Raw genomic sequence first — 14,189 nt, 5'->3', positions numbered from 1 at the left:
ATTTTGAAGAAAAACATCAATCGGGTCCACCTGGTTCAGGTACAGATCTTTACTAATACTTCATATTGATATTGAAAAGATTACCTGGCAATGTTCGTTATTTCAAAAAAGAATGCTGGACAAATTCTGCATCCCTCCAGCCTGGTTCTGTTAGGAAAAACAGTCCCTTCTCATTTGATTATAAGTTGCAATGTTGCTAGGGCTTACTATCCCAAGTCCCTCTCTTTTTCTATCTTTCTGATTTTCCACTGGTTTGGGGTATGCTTCTGAATTCATGACCAAAGACCACTTACACTCATCAGTATTTATCAGATGGGTTGTACCCCCATAGCAGGGGCACTGAGAAGGGCAAAGAGCATATACTCAGGGAATGAATGGCCTGGGTTTTATTTCTGATTCTCTACCCACTCTCTGTGATGACAGAGCAGGACTTCAGCCTCTCCTAATATTTGTTCCCTTACCTGAGCACGTGGGGATGCCATGCAGTGCCTTCCTCAAAGGGTTGTGTTTCAGGACAATAGCAAAATTACCAGCAGCCTCCTCACCACGTGCTGTGTCTTGCTTAACTTAAAAAAAAAAAAATGCAATGAAGATTCTAGAAGACAATAAGACAGACAACATAGCTAAATGGTTTGGGAGTGTTCGTTTCAGAATTGCTATGAAATCCAGTATTACTCACTCTGTCTTCAATTCTCTGGCAAAGGTGTGATTCTTTCCATCCTGGGCAGGCGAAGAGACCTAAGCGGGCCCCCTGGGGGTGATGGTGGGCCCCTGAGTATTTGCCTGCAGCCCACAGACCAGCTCTGTGGTCAAGTCCGGGATTTAGAAAATTTGCACTTAGCAGGAATGAAGCCCCAAACGCGAACCTTTGGTGACATCGAACTATAATTTACCTCATTCGAGGCAGGATCGGAGCTGACAACCAAACACAGCTTGTTTTCCTGATGCCGAGAAGTGCAAGGCAGGCGTTTATTTTTCCTTTTAACTTAATTTCTTACTTGACACATTGAAAAACAGGGAGGTATAATTTCATAATTTCTAGACAAGGAGGCTTTAAGCAAGAGAGACCGCAGGTATTAACACTTTCTCCAGCCTTGATGTAAGTGACCTTAGGGTCATGGGACAGGCGTATTTCACTTCACTTTGTTTAAGCCTTCTCCTTATACCAGCCCCGCATGTTCTGCATGAGGATATGAGAGCATTTCTCTAAAATGTGGTTATTGTTAAGTGAGATTACATATTCCCAGCATTCCGGGTGGTTCCTGGTCCTTGGCCAACTCTGTGTATGTAAATAAAGACCCCTAGCCTCACTACCTCTTCCCGCCACATCAGAGTGCTGTTTAAATACCCATGGTGGTAGGTTCTCAAGCTGCCTATGTGCTGTTCTTCCAAGTTGTCCTTGTGGAAGACAGGACACTTGATGATTATTTTTATCATAGTATGACTTCATTTTCACCAATTTGCTACTTCCCAAATGGCTGACTATGCCACGAGTCTCACCATGTAAATCTTCTGGGCATCATACTTGCTCCAGACCACCTTCTCTGAGCTGTCGTGGAGAGAGAGGTTTCAAATCCATTTGGTTTTAGACAAGGAGCAAAAATTAGTTTAAGAATAACATGTAATACTCTCCCCTGATTCTAAGACTCTGTTACCATTTAATTCCTTCCCCCACCCTCCTCCCATTTCCACCGCCCCCCCCCAAAAAAAAACCACTGTCTGGTTAAAGGCTTCCTGTTTAATCATTTTGTGTTTACTTCCACGTGAGCTTGTATTAATTATGCAGATCACCAGTCTCGTCTCTGCGAAGGATGAACAGATATTTGGTCTGGTAAAGGATCCCCAAGACAGCCTCATTCCTGGGTCTCCTCCATACCCAGGCAAACGCCGGTGTGTAATGAGCCTTTCCCGGAACACCAGACTTTCCCCCTTAGAGTCATTAAAGCCTGCAGGTCTTAACTACAAAGCTGGTTGATGTCCCATGATTTAGCAGAGCATTGTGAGTTTATACAACAAGTTATGCTTGAAATGAAAGAATGGGATCGACTCCCAGCTTCTTGGTGGAACTGTGTGTGCGTGCACATGAACACATGCCTGGTCAGTCCAGCTCCTGAAAGCCTGGTCACCCTCTGTGTGGATTAGGACCACACTTAGCTGTCTCAGAGAGGGTTGTAGTCCCCCGTCATACTTGCTGAGACCCACCCGTGCATCCTCTGCCTGTTCTGGGGAGAACCTGTCTCACTCAGAACCTGCAGGCCCCATGGGGAGACCAAACCAGGAGATGGACTCAAGGTCTGGCTGTTTTTCCCATGAATGACTAGGCTGTGTGAAGACCAGCTTACGTAGGAAATACAAAAACAGACCAAAAACAAAAAACAAAAAAAAAACCCAAACCAAACCAAAACAAAACAAAACAAAAACGGATTCCAGCCCCACCCTTGCAACTAGGAAAAAAGAAAGCCTTTCATCAGACCAATGACACACTTATAAAGAGTGCTCTTTTGAAAAGCAAATGATCAGTTAAATGAATAGGCATACATTTGCAAAATTTTCTGGATCGGATTAAATAGGGATTAAACAGAATTTCTATATGCCAAAGCAAGCAGAAGGACTGTCCTAAATTACCAGATTTTGTAGTCTTGGTGAGTTTATCATAGTAACTGAAAAATATAAATTGATTCTTTTGGAAAAGGAGAAAGAAAATACAGTAATTCTATCTTTTTTTCTTGAAAAAAAAAGTTAGGGATTCTATCATCTGTCTAATTACTTGGAAACAGTATGCATGCAATGTCATATGTTTTAAGAAGTCGTATATCTGCTGAACATCCTTGAAGAATTGGTACATTCAGAAAGGACTTAGGGCCCAAACTGAACTCATACTATGGGCCCAGGGAATGGGGATAGAGATACATACTGGTTGAAAGCAGTTCAAGAAGAGCAGTGAATCAATCAGGCACAGAGTCTGAAGGCTATCAATTTCATGAAGATGGGGTGGACAGTCAACAATGGAATATTCATTCTTTGCTCCATCAACTTTTCATGTTCCGGGTATGGTGGGAGTCTTGGTCTAGAGAAGACATCTACCTTCACTCACATGGTTTACATCCTTGAAGGGGAGGAAAAACAAACAAAGGATACGAAGCCAAGCAGTGTAAGGACAGATGAAGTCAGTGGGGGCATTGGGAAGAAGTAAGCATGAAGAGAGAGCAGAAGATGATTCAGAAAAAAATTCATAGAAAATACTAAGTGGGGGGGCCTGGGTGGCTCAGTGGGTTAAACCTCTGCCTTCGGCTCAGGTCAAGATCTCAGGGTCCTGGGATCGAGCCCCGCATCGGGCTCTCTGCCCAGCATGGAGCCTGCTTCCCCCCTCTCTGCCTGCCTCTCTGCCTACTTGTGATCTCTCTCTGTCTGTTAAATAATAAATATAATCTTAAAAAAAAAAAAGGGAAAAAAAGAAAATATTAAGGGAGAGGTAATGGGATGAAGACTTCAGAAAACCAGCCAAGGGCTTTGTATGTAAGAACTCTACTGATCATGACACGTTAAACTTAAACAAGAAAGGCAGAAGGGAATCTGAGTGTTTCTGACTCATGTCACAGTAATAGTCATTGGAATCTGCTGTAGAAGGAGACTCAGGTTATCAGCCAACAATAATGGAAGATAATCTGGGAAATTTGATGATCTGGGAAATTTGATCTTGAATATTTAAATTCCACAGATTAAGATTGGCCAAAAAAAAAATATGAGAAACCCCCTGGATATTACTCAAAACAATGACTTTCAGCCCCAGGTATATATTTAAGATCACTTGGGGAGCTTTTATGAGACTATTTTCATAAATGGACCATCTAGAGATTCAGGGGAGGGGCACAGTCCTATTGTAAAGGTTCTTGAAGTGACTCTAATATGCCTTTCAGGTAGAATTATTGAAATAGAGTAGTTGGTCCCAAGTACAAAAAGGGGAACAAGGAAGATCCCCAAATAGTGTAGGTCAGGGTTTTTTAAATGCAAACATGCATCTATATCACTTAGAGATTAAAACACAGGTTGCTGTCCCTACCTACAGAATGTCTGATTTATTAGATCTGGGGTATAAGTTCTGAGAATTCGAATTTCTCACTTGTTTCCAGGTGGTATTGATGCTGCTGGTCCAAGCACTGCATTTTAAGTTCCACCAGACGAAGTAAACTGTGGAGGAGGAAGGTGAATTTACAAGTGGGGGTCGTCCAGGAATAATGGGCTCATGGTTAGGCCTTATGTTGAAGTGATGTGACAGCTTGGAGAATGTAAGTGTGGTCTGTTCTATGATCTAGAACCTACTCAAGCTGGGGTCCTCAGACCAGAAACACAGGATCACCCAGATGCTTGTTAGAAAAGTAAAGCCTTGGGCCTCACTCTTAGAGCCAAAATCATTGTGACAAGAGCTCCACACACTTTGCGTGCATTCTAATGTTGGGGAACCACGCTAATGGTTCTTAGCCTTGGTTTCATATTATAATTTTCCATGGAGTCTCATGGCATAGTAACAAAATCAGACTCCAAAGGCATGGAACCCATTATTAGTATTAGTATTTTCAAAGCTTCCTGGATGAATCCAGTATGCCGATATCTTCGATAACCACTGATCTAGAATTTAACCTGAAACAGTGTAGTCAAGCCTGTTGCTTGTCTTACCTTGGGTTGCCAGAGCTCAGGAAATAGAAAGGCACTGAAGCTTCACATAGTGGACCTTAGTCTATCCATAGAGGACATTAGTGTATCCAACTGGGAGGTGAAAGCAGAAGCAGAAAAGACGAGGCAGGGAATGACAAAACCAAATCAGTCTCATTTGCTTCGCCGGATCCTGCGTGTTGCCGGAGTGAAGATGCCAGACCACTCAGTGGGCATCACGCTGCATTTTCCTGGGCCTCTTCCATGATGCAATCTCCTTATTTCCCCAGGGCTAAACTGACCCCTTCCTTGTACCCTCATATCCCAGATGTTTCCCATACATACATCTACCAGAGCACCTGCTAACGTGTTAAGCCTTGTCTCATATCTTTTTGCTTTTTTCTTCACTCAGGAGATCATACCCCTTTTAAGTGCAGGAAAAAAAAATCTTGTTTGTGGCTTTAGCACCTGGAACCTACCAGATAAGCCAAGTATTTGTTGAGTGGTTGTATATTTAGCATAGAAGAGAGGAGGGAACTATTGCTTTGGGGAAAAAATACTGTGACTTTAAAAAAGATGGTGAAAAATCTATACATAAAAATATGTATACATATATATTTGTACAGAGATATAACAGACACGGCAAAATATTAACAGTCATTGAATCTAGGTGAATGGAATAGGTGGTTTATTATACTATTCCTTAACTTATTCTCTAGATTTAAATATTTAAAATGTAATAATTGTGAAGAAATACATTTGAAATGGTCTTTGTTTTTTTTTTAAACTGACAGTTGCTGCTTTAAATAAGTGTTGAAGTAATAAAACTCACATTGCTATTATTTTTATAAATCTTGTAAAATATAATTTCCTTCCCTTAGATATAATTTGATTTCTGAAGACACAGGATCGCTTCATACTGACCAAGATTATTTCCAACTTAAGAAATAACAGCACCTTACTGATTAAAAGCGCTTTTATTATGACAGGAATGTTGGTTTGGTGGAATTATTCAGTGGGGAATAATTTGGAGGAATTACTGTCAGGGATGATAGTGGTGAATGGCTGACGAGGTCCAGGAAGGGATCTTAGGCAGCAGGAGCTCGGGAGATCACAGGCGGGGATCACAGGTGGGTAGGAGCAGCTCTGGACCAAAGGGAATCTTCAGCAGCAAAAGAACTTATGTCCTAGGTAGGGATCAGAGCCAGAGTCCTGCAGATGAGTCCAAGGGGGTATGGTTGGCACTAGGAGCAGGGGAAGCTAGGTGAGGGGCATAGCTGGTAGATGCTGGTGAGGCTGCCAGGGGCCGACAGGTCTTGCCTCTCATGCTGGGCCATTTTCCGAGGGTCCTGGGGTCCCTGAGGATTCTGGGGAGAGAGGAGCCATTCTGCTCCCTCCTTTCTCCCAATGCCCCTGCCTCGGACAGGTCCCCACCACGGGCCCCCTCTGTTTCAGGCACACCCAGCAGCGTCTCCATGGGACCCCCAGGAAGATGCTGATTCAGACTGCTAATTTATGCTTATTTACTCATCTAAATCTGAATTTCCACATTAATTTCACTTAAAAAAAAAGCCACACGTAATTTTGAAAATTCATTTTGTTTTTCTTAATTTTTCATGTGATTATTTATAATGCTTAAGCGTAAAATGGCAATTTAGATGGTAATTGATGGTATTAATTTATCTTTCTGTCATATGAAGCCTATTTATCACCAGCCTGATCACAGTTTATAAAGAATTTCTCCTTTTAAGCCTACAAAATGGCTGCCAAAAATCAAAGCGTTTTTGTTTACATTTTTGTTCTTTGTGAATAGTTGGAATATTTGCAGGTAGACTATTGGTATGTGTCTCTGGAATCTCAGTAGGGAACTTCCTTCCTCTCTATATTAAAGTAGAAGAATTTTGTTGTTGCTCTTTGATTTTTATGCAATTGGAAAAGTGATCGCCCCTCATCCTAAAGATCCTAAAAATGATGTCCCCTCATTTAGTTTACTGAAGACAGGCAGTTTTCAAGAACTCATAGCTTAAAATACAGTGCCATATATGCTGTTAAGCCCCACCCTGACAGAACTGATGAAAATCCTTGAATTGTGAAGTTGGAATCCACTGAGTCAGTGACAGCCTTTGAGAGAAAAAGAGATAGCTGAGGAGCAGAGAACTCCGTAAGAAATACGTGGCCAATGTCTAATTTTCCTAAAAAATAGAGTTTGGGGCTCAGTCAGTTAGGTGTCCAACTATTGATTTTGGCTCAGATCCTCAGGGTCATCAGATTGAGCCCAGTGTTAGGTGCGGGGCTCAGCGCAGAGTCTACCTGACAGTATCTTTCTTCCACTCCCTCTGCAACCCTCCTCCCCATAAGTGAATGAATGAATGAATCTTTAAAAAAGTACACAGAAGTTGGGATATTACCTCATATTTCTTGGTGTTTTTCAAACTGATTCCTAACCAATGAAACCCTGTTATCTCTCAGAAAGCACCAAAAGGAACTTTCTTCAGGAAGTGACTCTTAATGGTTTTGTTCTCCTTACTATCTAAAAATCTAAAAAGCTTTTCCTTATTTTCTTATTTTCTTTTATATGTTTTTCTTTATTTCTTATTTTCTCTCTCACTGACGATAGCCAGCCATCTTCTTTTTCATATCAACTTCTGCTAATAAAGTAAAATAAAACAGCAGTTTTGACCAGCCCCCCGCCAAAAGAAAAGGAAATTATCTGGCACAGTAGAAGGAAATAAATGCTTTGTGGGACAAAGGAGCAGTATAAATGAAATTACTAAAGTAAGTATGTGTGTATTGAAGAACAGCTTGCAATTTTTAAATAGCTTTGTCAAATGGGTGCATTGAGGTAATGACATTTGTGCAACTGCCTTGAGGCAGAGGTGGGACATGCCTGGTGTGTTGCAGGAAGTTGAGTGAAGCCAGTATAACACGAGAGCAGAGAGATAGATGAGTTGTGATTTTTTTTAAAAGATTTTATTTATTTATTTGACAGACAGAGATCACAAGTAGGCAGAGAGGCAGAGAGAGAGAGAGGAGGAAGCAGGCTCCCTGCTGAGCAGAAAGCCCGATGTGGGGTTCCATCCCAAAATACTGGGATCAAGACCGGAGCCGAAGGCAGGGGCTTTTACCCACTGAGCCACCCAGGCACCCCATGAGTTGTGTTTTATCCAGAATGAAATGTGGTGCCACTGGATAGCTTAAAAGGACAACCATGGCAGCTTGTTTGAGAAAAGCCTGGGGAGGGGTGAGGAGAGAAGCAGGGAGACCACTTACTTTTATTACTGCAGGGGGAGATGGTAGTGGGTTGGACCAGATTATTGACAGCAAAGGTGGTGAGAAGTTGTGGGTTGTAGATGTATTTTGAAAATAGAGTCAGCAGGATTTCCTGATACATGGAATGGGAGCAAGAGAGGAATTAAGAAAAATTCTAGGGTAATTAAAATGCTCTTTTGGCTTTTCTTCTTGTGAGCCTGATTTACCCCAGCAAATTCTTCCTATTCCTGTAGAAAATATTTCCACGTCTTTCATCCTTCCTAAGGATATTTTCTGAAAACGTTCTTCATCTTTTTCTTCTTCTTCCTTTTTTTCCCCCTCATATTCTATCAAAATGTTTGCAAGAAGTATGGGCAAACAATTCTGATTAAGGCCTTACACAAGGGTCATCAAGGGAAACTGCTTTTCCATTTACGAAAATTTGGAAAGAGATCAGCACCATGTTCTCTGAGAGGTAACCGAAGACATGAACAGGGGCAGACTTGGTTGAAAGCTTGAGTTTTCATGGAAATGGCTCTGTGTCATTGAGCATCATCAGAAACCATCTCAGGGAACACTGTAATCGCCTTGGTAAATACCCGAGTCAGCACTTTCTTTTTAAGGAACTCCAGGCCAACCCTTCCATTCCCATCTACTCTGTGACTAATTGTATCAAAATTATGACTCTTCTGAATTGTTCCCCATCCAATAGAAGTCATTTCTAAATGTATTCATTTCCATCAGTAAGAGATTATGAGAGATTTCCAGTATTCTACACCCTGACATTAGCAACTCTAATATCAAAGTTTGAGTATTTGTTATCAAGAGTATACTCATCTTGCCAAATGCTTGTTTTGGAAACATGAATGTGAATGATGAGTTAGGGGATGATATGAATAAAATGTGACCTTTGAGTTTGTTTGTGTACATTCCTTCCACAGCCAAGTCACACAGAAACGCGAGAAACGCAAACACATACACCCCTCCAATATCTTCCAGCTAGCACGGTCCTTGAAGGTCAATTTTCCTTTCCCACTCTTTCACATTTGTAACCTTCTTGGACATTAAAGAAAAAAAAAAAAAAACCTACCTCATTCAACATTCCCGAAAAATCTAAGTACCTGGTTCAAATTGCCAAGCAGTGCACGTATCAGGAAAACAGTATTTGTTTTCCAAGACCTTAAGCAGAAATTGACAAATTCTACAGAAGTGATCCCTTCAGGTGCCAGTTGTGGCCATAATGACTTCCCTCCTTCCTTCCTTTCTTTCTTTCTTTTTTATTTTTTAAGATTTTATTTATTTCTTTGAAAGAGGGAGAGACGGAACAGGGGGAAGGGCAGAGGGAGAGAGAGAAACAGGTTCTTCACTGAGCCTGGAGCCCCAAGAGGGGCCCAATCCCAGGATCCTGAGATCACTATCTGAGCTGAAGGCAGACGCTTAACCAACTAAGCCACCCAGGAGCCCCAGGATAGTGATTTTAAATGTCACTGCAGTGTCCACAGCCCTCAGCGGTTAGGCAAAGTTGTGAGAGCTGGTGAGAAAGGCATTGATGAATTTGGAACAGAAATTAACAGAAGAAGTAGGCTACACATTGGACCCACTTTTCAATGCTGATGAACATGTTTCTCCTATAAATGCATGTTTAGAAGAACCTGCATCTCAAAGACAAGGAAACACGTCTTGGGATTTCAGATTGCTGAAGACCACTAAATTACAATGTTCATGCCAATACTGAGTGGAGAATAAGGAACCACATCTCCTCATGTTTGCTGCTACAACTTTCTGTCTAACCACAAATCACCTTTTTTTCACCACTTTGCAGTAACTCACAAGCTGCAATTTTTCCCAGCCCATTTCCACGGCAAAATTCAAGCCTTTTTCATGGTAAAGTGTCACATTATTGTACGGTAGACACATTTTTAAATCATTGAACATGTATGAAACTCTGCCTATGTTTCTATTATGTTCCTATCTTTTTTTTTTTCTATGAGTCACTGATGAAATTTTTGTGTTCTATCCCCAATCCCACTTTCCCCATAAGTCATGTTTTGTTTTATTTTCCTCAAAATTTAGCCTAGTGTGATGATTTTTAGGAACACATGTATGGTGTTATTGCAGAACAGACAGGATGGGGAGATTGTGTATTTTTTTTTTCTTTTTTTCTTGAAACACAATGACTGCATTAGCTGTTAAGAACTGGTGTCTCGGGGCGCCTGGGTGGCTCAGTAGGTTAAGCCTCTGCCTTCGGCTCAGGTCATGGTCTCAGGGTCCTGGGATCGAGTCCCGCATCGGGCTCTCTGCTCAGCAGGGAGCCTGCTTCCTCCTCTCTCTCTCTCTGCCTGCCTCTCTGCCTACTTGTGATCTCTGTCTGTCAAATAAATAAATAAAAAATCTTAAAAAGAAAAAAAAGAACTGGTGTCTCCCATTGTTTGGTATGCCTGGTAGAGTAGACTGTAACTTCTGGGTCAGTTACAGAATTATAAAATAATATGGGTTTTTTAATAATTTTATAATTACTTAAGTATTTCATATAGTGAAATATATTTATATTTATAAATATATAATATATAAATATATATATAAAATATATATTTATATATATAAAAAATATATATAAAATTTATATTTTTATAAATTTTATAATTATTTAAGTATTTCATATAGTGAGGGAGTGGAGTCTCAGAGAGGTCAAATGCATTTTCCAAGGTCACATAGCAAGACGATGCCAGATCTAGAATCAGAGTCTGTGTCTCTTGATTCTGAGTGCAATGGTCTTCCTCATTTAGAATTGTTTAAAACGGGTTCTCACAGGCTTGTCCTTGCACCAGAGGCATCAACCTCACTGTCAAACTTGTCAGCAATGTCAATTCCATGGGCTGACCCATGGCCCTCTGGGAGAGTCAGATGCCCACTAACATTTGAGAACCAGTGGCTTAGAATCAACTGCCTGTTTCTGTGATCCAGGAGACACAAACTAATAGAAAGTGGGTCTAAAATACTAAGTACAGGTTGAGATTGCATTACTCTTGTGATTTTCATTGATTCAAAAAAGTACTTGAGATACATACGCCATTTTAAGATCTTGGTTTTATCCATTAATATAGGTTTATACAGCACAAAACATAAAGACAGATTCTAGATAATAATCTCCCTTTAGGTGGTATTCAGAGGATAGAAAAAGGAGTACTTTTCCCTTGCCATGCCTGTTAACAGCAAGTCACCAGAAAACTACATATATACATGAAAAATCTATATATGTGAAAATCTATTTGTGTGAGTATCGTTATAATCCTCGGAATGACAAAATAGCAATGAAAGAAACAGTTTAATCAAACTGAATATTTTATAGTTTGAGAACTAGAAAAAGCTTGAGTTCAAATAGCTATGAATTGCCTTTCCTGTTTTCCCAGGCGAGCATTGCAATACAAAGTTATGGGAACTGAGAAGGTGGGGGACATTTCCTTAACTTCTTTGCAACCCATAGAATTCTCAGGGGCTAATTTTAGTTTATATATATGATGTTTGGGACTAGTTCAGAACTTTTACTGGGAGACTTAGAAATATGCATATTAGTCAAAATTCACTCAGGAATCAATGGAGAGGTTTTAGATTTCCATCAATTATACAGAAGGAGGAAAACACATTTTGCCGTCCTCACAAGCTTTTTGTTTGTTTTTCTCACATACCTCATTTGGGACAACGATGGGTTTGGATGCCAACTGAAGAGCAGAAGTGACAGGAGATCCACTCAGCTAAGAGTTTAGTCTGGGCAGTTGGCTCTCAGCTTACTGGGTGGCCTTGGACATGTCACCTGACCTTTCAGAGTAGGGATAATATAGCTCCCCTCATGTGTTGCGGTAAGAATGAAATGATAGCATATATACAAAATTTCAGCTCCTAATCAATCACCACAATGTGACTACATACCCTTCTAATGAGTCTTCCTCCCTCCTTCCCTCTTTTCTTTCCTTCCTTCTTTCCTTTTCTGCCTTGGTCTGATTTTAGGCTTTGGTCAATATCTCAGTAGTCTGTGACTAACTGTGCCAATTTTATCTCAATAAGTCTTTCTATTTTCTATTCCTATCATTTGTGTACAGTCATTTCTCCATCTGTAATTTCCTTAGGAACAGGGATCCTTGTACTTCAGTGCACCTAAGTCAGTGTCTTTCATATAGTACGTGCTCAATAAATATGTGTTGACTGGTTGAGAGAATAAACAAGTAAATGTGGATCTTGGAAATAAATAGGGCAAATTCCAGCAGTTAACTTGCTGATGGAGAACATTTCAGCTTAAAGGAACAGTTCAGGGCTTGGGTGCTCTGAAAAAAAAGTAAGTAATAATGTTTGTTTCTTTTGGTAACAAAAATATCCTTTCATGACATTACTTTCCCTTTACTCATGAATCAACAGATGTTTTGTTTCTAGACACCTGACAAAGAAATGTAAACCCACACCGATATGTGTATTGATACATATAGCCAGTATCAAGTTGAATATGAAGTAAAATGAAATATAGAAATGTGACCATATATACAAATAGGTCCCTATTGTTTCTTGTGAGCCCATATGTGAGAGTAATACAGAAACGCATGCCAGGAGCAGTTAAAATATGCTTTGGATTACTAGCAGAGATGTTTCTGAAACTATGCATATAACATAATTTGTATCCCAGTGTTCTCAATCAGATTCTAGGGATTGATTAATCACACTATCAATAACAAGGAAACAGGTGGACTTTCTAAAGTCCTGGGTTTGCTGAAGGCAATTATTCCCTCCCTTTCCCCATTGGTGCTACCTCATAGATGCGTTTGGAAGTGTTCTTCTAGCTGGTGCTAGGAATATGGCGAGTTAAATTCTTGCTTGGATAAAGCAGGTATGCACTTCTATTCAGTGACCCTGAAACTACACTTGAGTCACAATCCAGGCCATCAGTATCAGGCTCTGTAGGTTCTGTTAGAAAAAGTTCATTTTAATGATGAAAATGACAAGCTGTGTGGTTAAAGGAGCAGCTGGGAAGCCCTGAACAGTCTCTAGAAGGAACCTTTTCTGCTCTGGGTGTGAACATATTTGAATGATCCATTTAGATTAACTGGTGAATGTGATAACTCTTTATTAAAATCCTTCTATGAGTTCTTAGTCCATGATTATTATATATATGTACACACACACACACACACACACACACATATATTCTTATTTCTCTTGAATTCTTTTTTTAAATTTTTTTAATTCTTTTTTTATTTTTTTAAATTTATTTATTTTCAGAAAAACATTATTCATTATTTTTTTTCACCACACCCAGTGCTCCATGCAAGCCGTGCCCTCTATAATACCCACCACCTGGTACCCCAACCTCCCACACCCCCGCCACTTCAAACCCCTCAGATTGTTTTTCAGAGTCCATATTTTTTTTTAATTTTTTATAAACATATAATGTATTTTCATCCCCAGGGGTACAGGTCTGTGAATCGCCAGGTTTACACACTTCACAGCACTCACCATAGCACATACCCCCCCAATGTCCATAACCCCACCTCCCTCTCCCAAATACCCTCCCCCCAGCAACCCTCAGTTTGTTATGTGAGATTAAGAGTCACTTATGGTTTGTCTCCCTCCCAATCCCATTTTGTTTCATTCATTCTTCTCCTACCCCCTTAACCCCCTATGTTGTATCTCCACTTCCTCATATCAGGGAGATCATATGATAGTTGTCTTTCTCCAATTGACTTTTTTGCTAAGCATGATACCCTCTAGTTCCATCCACGTCGTCGCAAATGGCAAGATTTCATTTCTTTTGATGGCTGCATAGTATTCCATTGTGTATATATACCACATCTTCTTGATCCATTCATCTGTTGATGGACATCTAGGTTCTTTCCATAGTTTGGTTATTGTGGACATTGCTGCTATAAACATTCGGGTGCACGTGCCCCTTCATATCACTACGTTTGTATCTTTAGGGTAAATACCCAGTAGTGCAATTGCTGGGTCGTAGGGTAGTTCTATTTTCAACTTTTTGAGGAACCTCCAAGCTGTTTTCCAGAGTGGTTGCACCAGCTTGCATTCCCACCAACAGTGTAGGAGGGTTCCCCTTTCTCCACATCCTCTCCAGCATCTGTCATTTCCTGACTTGTTGATTTTAGCCATTCTGACTGGTGTGAGGTGATATCTCATTGTGGTTTTGATTTGTATTTCCCTGATGCCGAGTGATATGGAGCACTTTTTCATGTGTCTGTTGGCCATCTGGATGTCTTCTTTGAAGAAATGTCTGTTTATGTCCTCTGCCCATT

At 40.4% G+C, this 14,189-nt stretch overlaps 1 protein-coding gene across 1 annotated transcript in view; it reads left to right on the top strand.

The window, feature by feature from the left end:
- Positions 1-1,780: 1,780 nt before the first annotated feature.
- Positions 1,781-14,189, top strand: part of LOC122908058 — a 354,429-nt gene continuing 342,020 nt past the window's right edge. Inside the window, 3 exon segments of the mRNA XM_044250725.1 lie at positions 1,781-1,871; positions 1,874-1,935; positions 12,622-12,628. Coding sequence (XP_044106660.1) covers positions 1,781-1,871; positions 1,874-1,935; positions 12,622-12,628 — 160 coding nt within the window.

The sequence above is a fragment of the Neovison vison genome, chromosome 1, assembly GCF_020171115.1.
Source record: "Neovison vison isolate M4711 chromosome 1, ASM_NN_V1, whole genome shotgun sequence".
Lineage (NCBI taxonomy): Eukaryota > Metazoa > Chordata > Mammalia > Carnivora > Mustelidae > Neogale > Neogale vison.
Note: the sequence above shows the minus strand (reverse complement) of the source record. Positions and strands in the feature narration are given on the sequence as shown.